The sequence below is a fragment of the Momordica charantia genome (assembly GCF_013281855.1).
Source record: "Momordica charantia cultivar OHB3-1 chromosome 8 unlocalized genomic scaffold, Mcharantia_2.0 BLBB01000008.1, whole genome shotgun sequence".
Taxonomy (NCBI): domain Eukaryota; kingdom Viridiplantae; phylum Streptophyta; class Magnoliopsida; order Cucurbitales; family Cucurbitaceae; genus Momordica; species Momordica charantia.
This window is the reverse complement of record NW_028275166.1, coordinates 9864420-9879331: the sequence shown is the minus strand read 5'-3', so window position 1 is coordinate 9879331 and position 14912 is coordinate 9864420. Positions and strand designations below refer to the sequence as shown.

The 14912-nt window shown below is 36.0% G+C and overlaps 2 protein-coding genes across 5 annotated transcripts; both read left to right on the top strand.

The window, feature by feature from the left end:
- The first annotated feature begins 1122 nt into the window (after positions 1–1122).
- LOC111016966 (AUGMIN subunit 2) lies at positions 1123–6578 on the top strand. Its single transcript, XM_022292568.2, has 6 exons — positions 1123–1542; positions 3166–3291; positions 3441–3545; positions 5267–5335; positions 5770–5883; positions 6061–6578. The coding sequence occupies exons 1-6, from the start codon at positions 1420–1422 to the stop codon at positions 6268–6270; spliced, it is 747 nt and encodes a 248-aa protein (XP_022148260.1). The 5' UTR covers positions 1123–1419; the 3' UTR covers positions 6271–6578.
- Positions 6579–9919: 3341 nt separating this feature from the next.
- LOC111016855 (uncharacterized) lies at positions 9920–14907 on the top strand. Of its 4 annotated transcripts, none has more exons than XR_015792846.1 (15): positions 9920–10241; positions 10321–10418; positions 10520–10633; positions 10960–11064; positions 11211–11282; positions 12293–12405; positions 12490–12627; positions 12800–12868; positions 13046–13133; positions 13265–13336; positions 13423–13523; positions 13680–13797; positions 14173–14232; positions 14316–14493; positions 14660–14697. XR_015792846.1 is itself a non-coding variant. In XM_022292398.2 (15 exons), exons 1-15 carry the CDS (start codon positions 10055–10057, stop codon positions 14771–14773), a joined length of 1557 nt encoding a protein of 518 aa, XP_022148090.1. In that variant the 5' UTR covers positions 9920–10054; the 3' UTR covers positions 14774–14907. The 4 variants fall into 4 exon arrangements, 3 of the variants coding, with proteins under 3 accessions (XP_022148090.1, XP_022148089.1, XP_022148091.1); XM_022292398.2 differs by having other exon boundaries at positions 10324–10418; positions 14383–14493; positions 14660–14907; XM_022292397.2 differs by having other exon boundaries at positions 14383–14493; positions 14660–14907.
- Positions 14908–14912: the final 5 nt, after the last annotated feature.

The window sequence follows — 14912 nt, the reverse complement described above, 5'->3', positions numbered from 1 at the left end:
CATAGTTATTTGATTTGATTCTTATATTTTAAAAATGTCTATTCATGTTCTCGAGCTCTCATAAATTCTTTTGCTAAATTATATTTAATAGAGAATGTAGATTATATGTTTTAAATTTGATATAAAATTTAATATATGTATAAGAACCAATGCTATTTGAATTCACAACCTCTTAACGAGAGGTAGATATCAACTACTGATAAGTTCGGTTTGCGTTAAATATAAAAATAAAAATTTGTTGGCCATGGCTACATATTTCTAATGTGAAATTTGAAAACTAATATATATTTTAAATATATAAATATCAAATTGACACGGAAGTTGAGAGACTAAATAAATTTAAATCAATTAAGTATAACAAATTAGTTAATTAATTAAACAATATATTTTTGTTAGTACAAATTAAACAATATTTAATACTAAAATGTTATTCAATTACAAATTGTGTTACAAATGGGGTGGAGAATGGGTACAAATACTTTTAACTATCGAGTTGGTAACGTAATCTTAAATAATTATAAATTCCAATAAAAGAAAATAGTAAGAATAATTATAAATTATAAATGATTAATTATTTTAAGAATTAAATAACTAAATTTAACTAAAGCGAGTATAGCTCATATGTAATTGATATTTATATTCATCGCAGCTGTGAGTTCAATTTTCCACCCCACATCTTGTACTTAAAAGAATAATAACTAAATTTAGAATAAATAAATCAATTTGAGCCCAGATCAAACAGTAAGTAGCTATTTCTTAAAAGAAAAATTTGAAATTCATTAGTTTGAATCCACACTTGTTTTATTATTTTCCACATATACTCTTTTCTCACTATTAATTTCTTCTCAAAATAGGATTCTCTTGCGCATAGATCAACAATAATCGACGTGTATTATTTCTCTCGACGTCGGAGGTTAGATCTCCCGGTTTGCTCGTACTCTTGACCGTTCTTGTTCAGTGGAGATTTATCTACGAATTTTGGTTTTACTGCGCTTCTCTCAATCTTAAATCTCAATTGACAATTCAAAACTATTTTATGCACCAAAAATCTCAACACCCATCGACTTCAAATCTTAAAACTGTGTACAAATCTCTGTACTCTTAGTATGACTCCAAATTCGATTTGATGCTATTGAATGATGAAATTGGGCCATATTTTCTACTGGACCTGAGATTGAATTTGTCATGGCTCTGTTCTACTTATATGCTTCAACATTTGCAGTACCTGAAAAGCACATATACATGCATCCATGTCGTAAAAGAAATTGTTGTTCCTTTGGTATTTACAGAGAGGTTGGAAATCAAAATTCTCATTTCTTTGGGAATTAGAGAGCGTACGGTATAAAGATTCTGGGTTCTGCAGCCTTACCTACTTTCTTCCTTGGCTCTGTGGGAGATCGATCGCCTCTGGGTGTTCGAATGTCGATGGGAAACGATACCACTTGGGTAGGAAAGAAACCTCTGAGGCGCATTGGAGGAATGTCCGATGCTCTCTCCATTGCCGCTGATCTCGGTTTCTCTGTCTCTCCTCCCCCTTCGCAGGTCGCTCTTTCTTCTATCTCTGTCTGTTTATACATTTCACAGGTCTTCCATTTATCGCTCGTTCAGGTTCTCTGTCTGTGTACTTATGATGCAATTCGGTTTAAATTTAAAGCTGTAATTACCTATCCTCTCAGTTTCTCCCCTTTGTTTATTTCTGCTGCAAATTTCTGATACATGAAGTTTTGAACCCGTGGTTGATCGTGGATGTTGTTAAAGAATTTAATAGGTGAATGCGTGTTGCGAATTAGTTTTTTGGAAATGGTGTAGAGCTCTCGACCCGCCTGTTGAATTGGAGATTTAGATCTCAGGGTGATTAGGCATAACTTGGATTTGAATTTTGAATTCTGGAACTTGGTAAATTTATCAAGTAATCATTATTAAAGGGAAATTGTATTTTTCATTACATTAGAAAGCGAGGTCAATGTTTACCGGCCTCTTCACTGGTCGAGAATGAATGTGTATTGCAAGAGTACACCTGGGCTGAATTTTGGCAATACATTTAAAAGATATCTTGCCTGGCTTATAAACCACTATTTTTTGGTAAAGATGCTGGCTGAACAGAAAGGGCCCATCTCTCTCGGAGGGAAATATCCCCAATATACTGTACATCCTTTAAGAATTCTTCCTAAAATCATGAGTGGGGTTCTTTGGGAAAACTGGAAGGCATCTGGGGGTGGCATGGGGTTCCAATTAGACCAATGGGCTAAAATTTCTTATCCGAAAGATTTTGGAAACCAAGGCCCTGGTAGAATTTGTGTGAAGAACACTACCCTCTCGAGGAAAATGGTTATGGAGATTTTCATATTGACTATCTTTCCTCATGACATTGAGTTATTGCCTGCAGGTGTCGTGTAAACTTATTTGGGTTGGATATGAAAATGGTGGGACGGAGTAACCACTGTCCTCGGCCTTTTATCCATAAGACTAGTTGTTATTTAAAGTCCTGTTTCATTTCTGCATAGACCATGGAAAAAGATCAGATTATGGAAGGACACTTGATATTGCTTCTATCGTTCCTCCTTCTACAGGTGACTCTTTGCTACAGTGGCCCTTGGTCTAAGGGAAAACCTACAATCAATTGGTACAGCTCTAACATACTATCTTGTGGATGATTTAGAGATGGGAATATGGAGAATTTTTGGGACAAAAAAGAGTGACGGGTGTTTCTTGGGGATCATGTACCAAAGGGCTTTATAATTTATTCTATTTGCTTGATTTTGGCGGTGGAGAATTCTTTGTAATCTACTGAACCACCTGTGTTAGGAATGGTCATCCAATCCTCCCTCCCATCTCTTTGTATACCTTTGTAATCTGCTAAACCACCTTTGTTAGGAATGGACCGAATGGTCATCCTATCCTCCCTCCCATCTTTGGTATGCCTTTTATCTTTAACACATTTCTTGGCTTTAGACAAGTGATTCTTAGGGCTATGTTAATTCTTACCAATAAAATCTATTTCAAGCTCAAAGTGCCTGGTCATGGCAAATTTTCTCTTTCAACTTTGCTAATTTGCTTGTTATAGTGGGTTATTTGAGTTCTCTGGTTCAATTAATACAACTTGGTAACTTAAAATTCGGAACTTTATAACCTGAAATTTTAAATGGGATAATCTGTCCTCTTTAGGAAGAACTACAAAACGTATCATCCACCACAGGTGAAAATGGTGATGATCTAATTAAAGTTTTACGAGAACTTACTGCCGTTCAAAGGAAAATAGCAGATCTTCAAGTGGAACTTCAAGGTCGTAAAGTGAGTATCCTGTGCTTCTGTCAATTTCAACTTTTAATGTGTATGAAGTTTTCAGCGTCAAAATAGGATAAAATTATACTTGTTCATTGTTAATTCGTATATTTTATATTCGTTATTGTACTAAATGAATTGAAATATGATTTCCTTAGGATGACAAAAATGTAGCCCATTTGACACATGTGAGTGAAATGGAAAAGAAGATCGAGACTTTATCAAGGATTACTACCATTTTGAAAGATGTCATCCAGAATAAGGTGCTTTCTTGAACTATGATTCTCAACCCTGTATATTTTGCCATCTTGGCGTGGATTTGAATCATGTTTCAATGCCTTGTGCTTTTAACCTCTTTTTTCTTATCTCCGACCTCCACATTTTGGTGGGGAGGCCTCAACTAAATGGTATGTTTAATTTCATGATAATTCTTGATTACTTTACTTCTATACTCCAATTCATCAGGTGGTCCTCTAGAATTGGTTGATCATTTCATCATAACGTGTGAACTATGAAATTGATCGTTCTATATTTCTGAGAAATTTTCGATTCAGTTGAGCTTTCTTTTCCAATAATACAAACTTGTTCTTGGGAAAATCTGGCAGAAAGAGGTATTGGCCATCCTTTCTGCCTTTTTTTACCCTTGCTTTAATGAGTATTGGATAGTTGCAGCGTATATTTACTGATCCTTTCAGGAAGAAATTCTTTGTTGAGGCCATGTTTCTTTAAAAGTATTAGTGCTTTTAGGACTTGAAATGTGGTACGATTACCTAGAGACTTTCAATATGCTTATTCGTTGCTTCTAGTCATTGCACTGCTTTAGTTTACCAGTCCTCATTTGTGAAGATTATATTGCAGTACTCAAGGAAATGTTATGGAACTACCTTGAGAGAAACTTTCTGTCTAAGATGACTTCTTTAAGCCTAGGTGGGAACTTATGTAAGTAGTATTTAGTAATTGTGAAAGCAAGTGCCGCCTGATCTGTAGAAAGTTCATTTGCCTCGCAAGACAAGGTCATCAACTGCTGATGCTTTTTTTCCCCCTTGCATGTCGAGGATTTGACTGGCATGACCACTGCTGAAATCATTACTTTATTTGCTCTAGCATACTCTTTTTCCCTTTTTTGGATACATTTTGTCTTGGACCTGCTATAAAAGTTAATTACACCGAGTGCAGATCTAGAGTGATTCGTCATTTTCTAATGAATTATGGAGAGAGCTGAGAGAAATTAATTGGAAATTAGTTGAAATTTGGATTGCTTTGATATTTTCGTCAACTTTGGTTAATTGTTAAAATTAATCTCTATAGTCTCGGCTTCCCTAGTAAGATCTCATCACTAGAGGAGTGAGATGTTACTTGTCAACTTGAGAAATTTTGAGAGTAAATAATGATTTTTCAATAAGGAAGAATGGTTGAAAGATTTTTATTATAGCTGTAGATAGGAAAACATGTACCCTGCAAAGTATGTATATTATCTCACATGTTCTATTTGTAGTATGCTTTTGAATCTTTGATTGCTTCTTTTTGCCCAAGTTCCAAGTTCTAACCATAAAAATTTGTGCTGATTGATATTGCATGGTAACTTGTCGCTTCTTATCTCAATGCCTTTTCTTTTTTACTTTTTCTTTTCCCTTCTAAATGAAGCTCATAGATTCTAATTTTGATATTTATAAAAGTGGGTAACCAATTAAAAGAATCAAATTTAGTGACTAAAATGAAAATCAAGTTAAATTTCAGGATTAAATAATATTTAACATTTTTATTGTAAAAGTTTCTCATGTATTTCCTTCCAATTTTAATGAGCCTATTTAGCTCTTAAAAGTTCTATGCCCCACACATGTCCCAATTATTTCCTGGCTTTGATTGGTCAGAATTCCTTAGCCCCGAGAGTGCATCCATGCATCCTACATTATATCGATAGATAAATAATTCTAGTGCCATGATATCTTCTTTATCTTATTTTCCTCATTTCCAAATACTGCAGGATCGTATTATAGCTCGTCTTCAGCAACCATATTCACTCGATTGCATTCCAGTAGAAGCAGAATTTCAGGTTTGTCAATCAGTAAATGCTTATCATTCCTTGAAAATCCATGCCATAAAATTTTCCAGTATTTGAGGCGACTGGATGTCGGTAACATCCCTTGACTTGTTTCACTCGGATTATGAGAAAATGTCACATGAAATTCAACCAGAACATGAACTCTAATATTTTTCTCTTTGTTCACTTTTCCAAAAACAATTCTATCGATCATCCAAAACAGCCAAAACTGGAACACCCTACCATTCCATAAAGTTCTGGCTGTTTCATTGACGAACTCTTCATCATGAAGTTATGATCATGTGATCAGGCAGTGAAAGGAAGTTTGAAATCTGTGTGGCGTTGTTTTGTATTTTCTGCTTCTGATTAGTTTGAGATTCTGCCGGAGGTAAGCTAATCATGTGACTGACTGACAAATGACAATGCTCGATGTCGATGTTTCGCAGAAACAATTTTCCGAGTTACTGATGAAGGCTGCCAGTGATTATGGAGCTTTGACAGCTTCAGTTGCAGATTTCCAATGGAGTCAGAACTTTAAGGAGTCACCTTCAGTGTGGGGGGTAAACTTTAATCATCTCTGCTCTGTCTAATTTCATGTTGACGCAAGCAAATGAAGCTCTGCTGTTCTAACTGAGGATGAAATGTCCATTTAGATTAAGAAAATTGGATCTTTTCCAATTCATTGAGTTGTAGTCCATACTTTAACCAAAATTCTTTAATCTGTTTTACTAATGTAGGAAATGCTTAGGCCGATTCCTGTAGCTTTAGCTTCTTGCACTAGATTCTTTGAAGCCATGAGTGCTATGAGGGAATCGTTTGCAACACTACAAAATCTCAGAGTAGGTAATTCCAATTCATCTCTGCCCACAACCCCACCTATCGATTCATCCCTTCGAGTGGCACACGATTCCGCCTGCATCACGCCGCCTCCATGGCGAACCGAATGAAGCTTTGATGACTTGGCGATTAGAAGCATGCATAGGCAAAAAAATGGACAACAACAAGAAGCCGAGGAGGAACACAGTGAGCAGGATGACTCACATCAGGTTGATGCCTCGAGCCACCGAAGATTGTCGTGGCCCCCTTCAGTTAAAAAGAGTGGCATTTGATATTGATATTAATATTGTATTCTGATGTAGAAGAGTTCACTGTTTATCGTTTTATGTACATGTAAAATATTAATTAGATTGATCATGATGAATATTGTACACAATTATCATTTTATCATCGTTGTTTAATCGAGTGATTTGTTAAATTATTGCAACAACCATTTGAATCTAAACTTAAATTTGTGAAATATTCATTAGTTTCCATCTTCCCAAACTTTATAATAATAGAAATGGGAGTAAGTTACCTGAATTCATAAGATGAAGTTCGAAAACTAGTTGATTCTTGGATTTACCATAATAATACACCACCACCGTTTAATTCAAAGTTTATGAATCCTAATTAGACCATTTATTTTATAATGAATTAATTTAATTAATTTCCACATATAGTTCACATATTTTCAACTTAATTTTTTAACATCTAATTCCATTTCCATAACTGCTCTTCTCCCATCATGTATGCGATAGTACATCTTTTAAATGGGGAAAATTGACAAAATAAACGACACAAGTTTTCTAGTCACATGACATACTTTGTCAAATGACATTTCATGCCCCTTCTTACTTTTTCTTCTCTTCCAGACTCCATCTCTCTTCTCTCTCCCCTCCTCTCTCCTCCATTTCTTAGATTTGCTTGATCTTGTCCATGATTTCTACACAACACACACCAGTTTTTGGCGTCTCCGCTAGGAACTGCTTCCATCCCGAGCTCTTGCGCCTCCCTGGTGGCCTCTTCGACGACATTGTTGAACAAGAATAATTTGCATATGAAATAAGATAAAAATTTCCTTATTATTTTTCCCAACTCTTTCACCCTCTCTTCTAAAATCAAAATTTCAAGATTTCAAAAACTTTGCTTCTATATCTCTTGCACGTCCCTCCTGTCCGGACTATCTTCTTCTCCATGAAACCAAATGCGTCGAGGAGGGAGGGGAGAAGAGAGAGAGGAGAGAAGAGAGAGGGACAAAGCGAGAGCGACGTCATCGATAGAGTGAGATCGAGAAGGACAGAGCGAGATCGAGAAGGACAGAGCGAGATCGAGAAGGACAAAGCGAGATCGAGAAAGACGAGAGAGAGATCTAAAGAGCGGTGAAGAAGTGGTGATAATAACGAAAAAATGGGATGGTTAGGAAAAAAAGGGATTGTTTTCTTTTGCGAGATCGAGAGAGCGAGATCTAGAGAGCAAGATCTAGAGAGCAAGATCTAGAGAGCGGTGAAGAAGTGGTGACAATAACGAAAAAAATGGGATGGTTAGGAAAAAAAGGGATTGTTTTCTTTTGCGAGATCGAGAGAGCGAGATCTAGAGAGCGAGATCTAGAGAGCAAGATCTAGAGAGCGGTGAAGAAGTGGTGACAATAACGAAAAAAAATGGGATGGTTAGGAAAAAAAGGGATTGTTTTCTTTTGCGAGATCGAGAGAGCGAGATCTAGAGAGCGAGATATAGAGAGCGAGATATAGAGAGCGGTGAAGAAGTGGTGATAATAACGAAAAAAAATGGATGGGATGGTTAGGAAAAAAAGGGATTGTTTTTTTTTCTTTACTCCACCAAATTGAGTTAAATTAAATTTTAAATTTATGATTAAAGGAGTAGATTTATATCATGAGGAAGAGATTAAGGATACTTCCACCTAATTAGATAAAATTTTAAATTTATTATTAAAGGAGGACTACCTAATTAAATTATAAATTTGAATTCTAATCCTAATCAAAATTAGGGGAGATATTAAAGGAGAGATTTATGTTAATTTTTCAAATGATTCGTTCAAATAATTAAATAGGAAAAAAACAATTAAGAAAACAAATCTAAATTAAATTTTAAATTTGAATATACTAAAATTAATGCGATTTTATAATTTTAAATTTTAGTTAAAAAAATCTTCAATGCTTAGTATTTTAAATTTGAGATTTCGTCTCTCCATTCCAATTTTTAAAATCGTTTATCGCTCAATCTCACTCTCGCTCACTCATCTCTCGTTTTCTCTCTCTCGCTCAATTCTCTCTCTCTCAACTTTCTCTTATTCAACTCTCTCTCTCTATCTCCTTCCCCATCAGGAATTATGGAGGCTGCTATTTAAAAAATGGTGAGAGATTTAGGTTTTTTTTTATGGTTTAGTAAACAAGAAAAAACTCATGCTTGCGGAAGACATGGAAAAAAGAAAGAAAGACATGGAAAAAAGAAAGAAAGAAGAAAAAAATCTGGAAAAGGAGGAAGATGGAGGTAGGGAGAAGAAATAAAGAAAAAGAGAAATAAGAGAGGAAAATGACGAAAACTAAAAAAGCAGTAGAGTAAGGAGGGACATGGGAGGTCATCTGACAAACTAGCTACTTGTATTTTGAGAAGAGTGATTAAAAAACTTAAAAGAGCCTCACAGGAAGCTTATTTTATCAATTTTCCCTTTTAATAAATGTGCCCAAATGACCCACGGGAATATTTAATTAATTTTAAAAGGTAGCAAAATTACAGTACTACCTTTTGTTCAGAAAACCAAACCATTTGCTTTACCTTTCCCCCTCATCGTCGTTTTCAGCCCAAATTCGTCTTCTCGATTTTTCTTTGCAGTCCCTTCGAATTTCTTCTTAATTTTTGTTTCTCTTGGCGATTGGTTTAGATTTTATGTGTGTTGAGGAGTTGAATGGTTGTTTATTTGCGTTGATTTAGTTTTTCGATGTTTAGATGAACGAATACATGTATAATATTGCATCAATTTAGGTTTTTTTTTTTCTGTTGATTTTGTTTTCTGATGTTCTTCTTTGTTTCGTTCCCTGTTTTTCTTCGATTTTTCGTTTATGTTGGAATTGAGATCTGTGGCTGCGGGAGTTTGATTTGAAATGTTTGAAGTGGTGTGGTGAGAGGTTGAAGACAAAGAAGTATTTCGGTGAAGTGAGATGGACCTCGAGTGAGGTTGAACCCGAGGTAATTGAAAAAGGCTCAACCTCGAGCGAGATCGAACCCGAGGTAGTTGAAAGAGGCTCAACCGCGAGAAACCTCACTCGATGTTAAGTCTCTTTCAATTACCTCGGACTCAACCTCGCCCGAGATCGAACTCGAGAAAAATGACAGAGGCTTAGAAATCTTGAGGTTGTGTCAACTTTTTCTATCACCAACCGTTGACCTCCGGCGAAACCTCGCCCGAGGTTCATCGTTTCTTATGAAACTCGGTCGGGAAACCATAACTCCCGCCCGAGGTTCATGGTCAACCTTAGCAGAAGCATGCCGAAATACGAAACTAAAATTTAAAAATGACAACATGTTTCAAAATCAAAGCAAACAAAACAGTAAAATTGCTTTTTAAATGTAGTCCAATCTTAAGAAGAAATCAAAAGCAACAAAATTAAAGGCAATGGTTGTTGTGAATTAAATGATTCTCGGGCGGGAATTAATATGATCACGGCCGAGGTTTTTTCCAACGGTCATGTCTTATAATTAAAGATATTTTGGTCCTTTCATAAATAGGTCATTTGGACACATTTAAAAGGGTGGGTCATTTTGAGCATTTTTTAAGTTCAGTAAATTTTCCAAACAGGAACGATACCATTGGAAATTTGACGCAATTTCAATAAAGGAAGTGGAAAATTTCCCGCCGAAGAGATCGGAAGTTTTGTTAACTGAAAATGGGAAGCCATGGCCATGGATTCGTCTGTCACGAACTGGCAATCCAAACAATTGATTTCTGTTTACGGTACTCTCTTTGATTTTGGAGGTTTCCGAACAATGTCCAAGAAGAAGAATGAAGTCATACGCTTGGAGAGGGAGTCGGTTATTCCCATCCTCAAGCCCAGGCTTATCAGCACCTTGTCCGCCCATCTCGGTACAATCACAATTTGTTAATTTGCGCTTCGTTTTCTGTTTTTCTCTCCTTTCCTTACTCGGTTCTTTCATGTGTTTAGCAGAGGACGATTCGGACCGGAATGAGTTTATAAAGCTTTGCCAGAGAGTTGAATACTCGATTCGAGCTTGGTATCTTCTGCATTTTGATGATCTTTTGGTATCACAACGTCTTACTTGGTTACTGTTCATCATTTTTCAGAATTATTCGCTAAACTTTGTGTTTGGTTCGATGTTTAAGTTAGATTCATTTATATGCAGCATTTATATGCGTTATTCGATCCTATACACGGGGCTCTGAAATTGGAGCAGCAAAATCTCTCTACCGAGGAAACTGATGTTTTGGAACAAAAATTTCTGGGACACCTGTTTCAGGTACTGTTGCCATAGAATTTGCTAAGTTTTTACCACACTCCATGGTTTCTTATTCACCAATCCTTCAATATAATTTTGATCATTTTTATATCATTGCTTGAGAAGAAATATTCCCTATTGCTTAATCGGTGGGTTTTATAATCTTCTTTGTTTTAAAATTCACATCATCATTGCTCGTATGAACTTTTGATCATACGTTTTTTCTCCCTCTCTCACAGATTGCTGCCACCACTAGCTGTATTTGTTGTAGGAAGGAGTTATTTGGTTTTGACTTGGTTTTTCTATTCCCTATTTTAGCTATTTCTCCCATAATTTGATTTGTACAGGTGATGAAGAAGAGCAATTTTAGAATTACGACAGATGATGAAATCGCGGTTGCACTTTCTGCACAATATCGTTTAAATCTTCCTATCTCTGTGGACGAATCCAAGGTGCTGAACCACTTTTCTTCTTTTGATGTTGCCAGCATGATACTTCAGAGGAAACATAACTACTGACTTTAAATTGTTTACATTTTTGTTGTTTTCTATCAAGTGCAAAAATTGTTTACCCTATTGTTCTGCTTTGACTCATGAAGCTTGACAAGAAGCTTTTGACGAAATACTTCACGGAGAATCCTCACGACAATCTTCCATATTTTGCTGATAAGGTATTCAAACCTGCTTAATTGGAATTAATTTAATATAAGAGGTGATCATGAAATACAAATGAGACCATGACGAATTGCTTAATTCCATTGACTCATTGCTTTCGACTATATTTTTCTGCACTCGGTCAACAAATTGATATAAGGTACATTAAATTGATAGCTTGAAAAATTGATGGTTTAGCTCCAACTCTTTAGCACTCCGGTCCAGGAACCAGTCACATTCTCCTATTCCTAATGTTTTTTAAAAGGTTTGAGGCTTACCCTTGGCCTTTGCCTCAAGGCAAGGCTTTGACTTTTAGCCTCGAGTCTTATGCCTTCTTTAGACTATAAGAGGCTTTGAAGATGTAGTGAGGCTTAAAGTATTTGTACCTGGTGTAATGATTATAAGAATACTGTTAATTTTTCAATTTTTAAATTTTGTTTTTTTTCCTTTTTTATGGAATGCTAAGGAAGGAGTCGTAACGAATTCAATCTAATTACTACTTTTACTATCTAGATTTAAAAAATATTGAAGGCAACGATTTATAGGATAAGTCAATTCTATTAGTAATAATAGTAGTGATGTTAAAGGATGTTTTTTTTAGAATTGTTTTAAGTGGCAATTAACGGGTTAATATTTTGATAATTTTATATATCTATTATGTTTAGTCATACTTGATTGCACAAATTTAGGATTTGCATCATTTTTTAATTAAAATTGATGCTTACGCCTTATACCGCCTTGAGGCTTATGCCTCACTTTTTCGAGAGGAAAAGACTCGAGGCCGTCTTTAGCCTTTTAAAATGCCTATTACTATTGAAAACAATATTTTCATTGTGTCTACAGTAGGACAATGGTGATATTTGTGAATGTATCTATCGATATCATCATCCTCATTGATTATTGAAAGGATATACTTAATTATCTTCCTTGGTTTAGTTCACTTGTAATCTGCAAACATTAACAGTTACACTTGGGGCATTACACGACACATACTGAACTGATGCGAATCGTATTATATTATATGTAGTACATCATTTTCCGCCGTGGTATTGGGATTGACCAAATGACCGACCACTTCTACGACACAAAAGTAAATACCATAATTATGCGAATATGGACGTTCTTTCTCAAAATCTCAGGGTGAGTACAGATACCTTTATCTGTCTTATAAACTTCTTTGTTTTCTTTACAGGACATTTGTTTGTTGTTGTTCTATTTTTACAGGTTAAATAGACTTATTCAATGTGGAGCGTCAAGAAGTCACCGAAGTCAGGTCTTTGCAAAACAAATTGACATCAGTACAGATTCAGAGGATGATGGCTTGTATGTTGAGCGTATCCGCGTTGAGAACATGAAACTTGGGTTTGAACTCAACCACTATAATTTGGCTTCATGCATTGATGGTTGGATTAGTTTAACCAGAGAAGACCTATGCTTTCTTCCTGCACTCGGGAGCTCAAGCATGGGCATGCATTTTGTGCCTCCCAGATTTCTTGATTGCTTGCCTTTGATCATCTATTGTATGATATTCCAGGATCTCTATGCTATTGAGCGAGATTACGATCCAAGAACCCACGTTTGATAGAATTATCGTTGTTTACAGGTTCTCTTCCTTGATTTGTTTCTGAGCCACTTTTGAGTGGAAAGCTTTTAAGCTCAAATAAGAATCTTGTATTTTTTTTTTATTTTCTTTCTAACATGGTTGGCGTGCACGATTGTCCTTATCTGTGGCTGTAAATTAGAAATGTTATTGACTTCTAACAAAGATATAATTGAGCAGGCCGGCAAATATGAATAGTGAAATGGAACGGGGTATCTTCGTGAAGCATTTCAAGAATATACCAATGGCAGATCTTGAGATTGTGCTCGTAGGTTTCCTAATCCACCTTCCCCTTGTGTGTTTTTTTATTTTGTTTCTCCGGGTATTGGCTAATGTGCGGCCACTGTTGTATGGAACTTCTGAACTCGGTTTTTGCTGGAAACATGTTACTTTTGACAGCCTGAAAAGAAAAATCCAAGTTTAACTCCAATGGACTGGGTGAAATTCCTCGTGTCTGCTGCAATTGGGCTGGTTGGTTGCTGTTTTTACCCAAATTCTGTATGGATTTCAGAACACAAATACACTTCTCTCAACACCTCCTCCCCCCTCTTGGACAGGTTACTGTTATTGGCTCGCTTAGTGTCCCTACAGCAGATATCAGAGTCATTTTTGCTATCGTCTCTGCAGTCAGTGTTTACTCTGTGAAAACATATCTCTCGTAAAGTTACACGGCCTCCTCTCTTCCCATTTCTGCTTATGGGTGTGACTAATGTTATTTATTTTCTAGACTCTAGCTTTATATTGCTTAAAGAATTAGTATTGTATTTCCCTGTATCAATTTAGCTAGTGCCAACTTTTCTTCGATTTCCTGTAGGTTTCAGAGTAATTTAGTGTCATATCAGAACCTAATCACAAGGTGCGTGTATGACAAACAACTAGACAGTGGAAGGGGCACTCTTCTTCACTTGTGTGACGAAGTTATTCAGCAAGAAGTAAGTAGCACTCTCTTTCTTTGCCACAGGATTGAGTATTAATTGCTTTGATATTTTTCCTCACTTCATTTGAAAAGATTTCTTTATAGCAGTGAAGAAAGATCTATTTGCACATAGCCAAGTTTTATTAAGATAAATAACATTCTTTATTAGTAAAAATTAGAAATAGCTATTCAAGTAGGGACAAAAGTTTATCCTTCAAAATTCAAACTCTTTTTATATATTGTTATAGATACACATATAATATAGATATAAAGTAGATTAGATTGCTTTGAAGCTTCTAGTGGAGGCAAGTAACTTTCTTCTAGTCCTCATTTTCAATGCCATTTATGGTGTTCATTACTCGATGGCTTACATTCCCGTCTCTCAAAACAGGTAAAGGAGGTGATTATTTCCTTCTATATATTGATGAAACAGGGAAAGGCTACAATACAGGTGCTTACACAGAACCTTCTTCCTCTTTAGACTCGCGCTATGATGCGGACGAGTGATTGCATTATATTTTTTCCCACTCACAGAGGCGATCATGAATGAATGAGGCGTTGTTGATTGATGCTTGACTTATTCTTTCTGTGGTGCGAGTAGGAGCTCGACAAGCGGTGCGAGGAGCTGATTCAAGGACAGTTTGGGCAGAGCTGTAATTTTGACGTGGATGATGCAGTTCACAAGTTAGAGAAGTTAGGGATCGTTGTCCGGGTGAGTGAGGATTTGAACCTCCAAATTTTGAAGTGGTTATGATGTCTCAACAGTTGACCTAGGTTTTCTGTGAGAACTTATTAAGCCCAAGTGACAAAATTTTCATTTATGTCGATTAATATGTCTTCTTACGCCTTCCTCTGACATGGAAAATAACCAAACACAGGATGCAGATGGAGCATATTCCTGTGTAGATTTGAGGAGTGCCAATAAGATCATAGGCACCACCACAGAGGAGATTATTTCCAAGGCTAAAGAGGCTGATGCCTCCGCTACTTGATATCATTATTGTACACAAAATGTACGTGTTATCTGCTCTCCATTCTCGACAAGGAAAGCAATGTTTTAAGATTACTTCAAAACTTACAATATTAAAGCAGCTTTTGTATTTAAAAGTTCTGCCTTTTCATCCCATCAAG

Coding starts and splice junctions, on each gene's coding strand:
- LOC111016966 (XM_022292568.2), top strand. CDS start 1,420: ATGTCGATGGGAAACGATACCACTTGGGTAGGAAAGAAACCTCTGAGG. Junction 5,336..5,769: donor CAGTAGAAGCAGAATTTCAG/GTTTGTCAATCA, acceptor GATGTTTCGCAG/AAACAATTTTCCGAGTTACT. Junction 5,884..6,060: donor AGTCACCTTCAGTGTGGGGG/GTAAACTTTAAT, acceptor TTACTAATGTAG/GAAATGCTTAGGCCGATTCC.
- LOC111016855 (XM_022292397.2), top strand. CDS start 10,055: ATGGCCATGGATTCGTCTGTCACGAACTGGCAATCCAAACAATTGATT. Junction 11,283..12,292: donor TTCCATATTTTGCTGATAAG/GTATTCAAACCT, acceptor TATTATATGTAG/TACATCATTTTCCGCCGTGG. Junction 12,406..12,489: donor TTCTTTCTCAAAATCTCAGG/GTGAGTACAGAT, acceptor CTATTTTTACAG/GTTAAATAGACTTATTCAAT.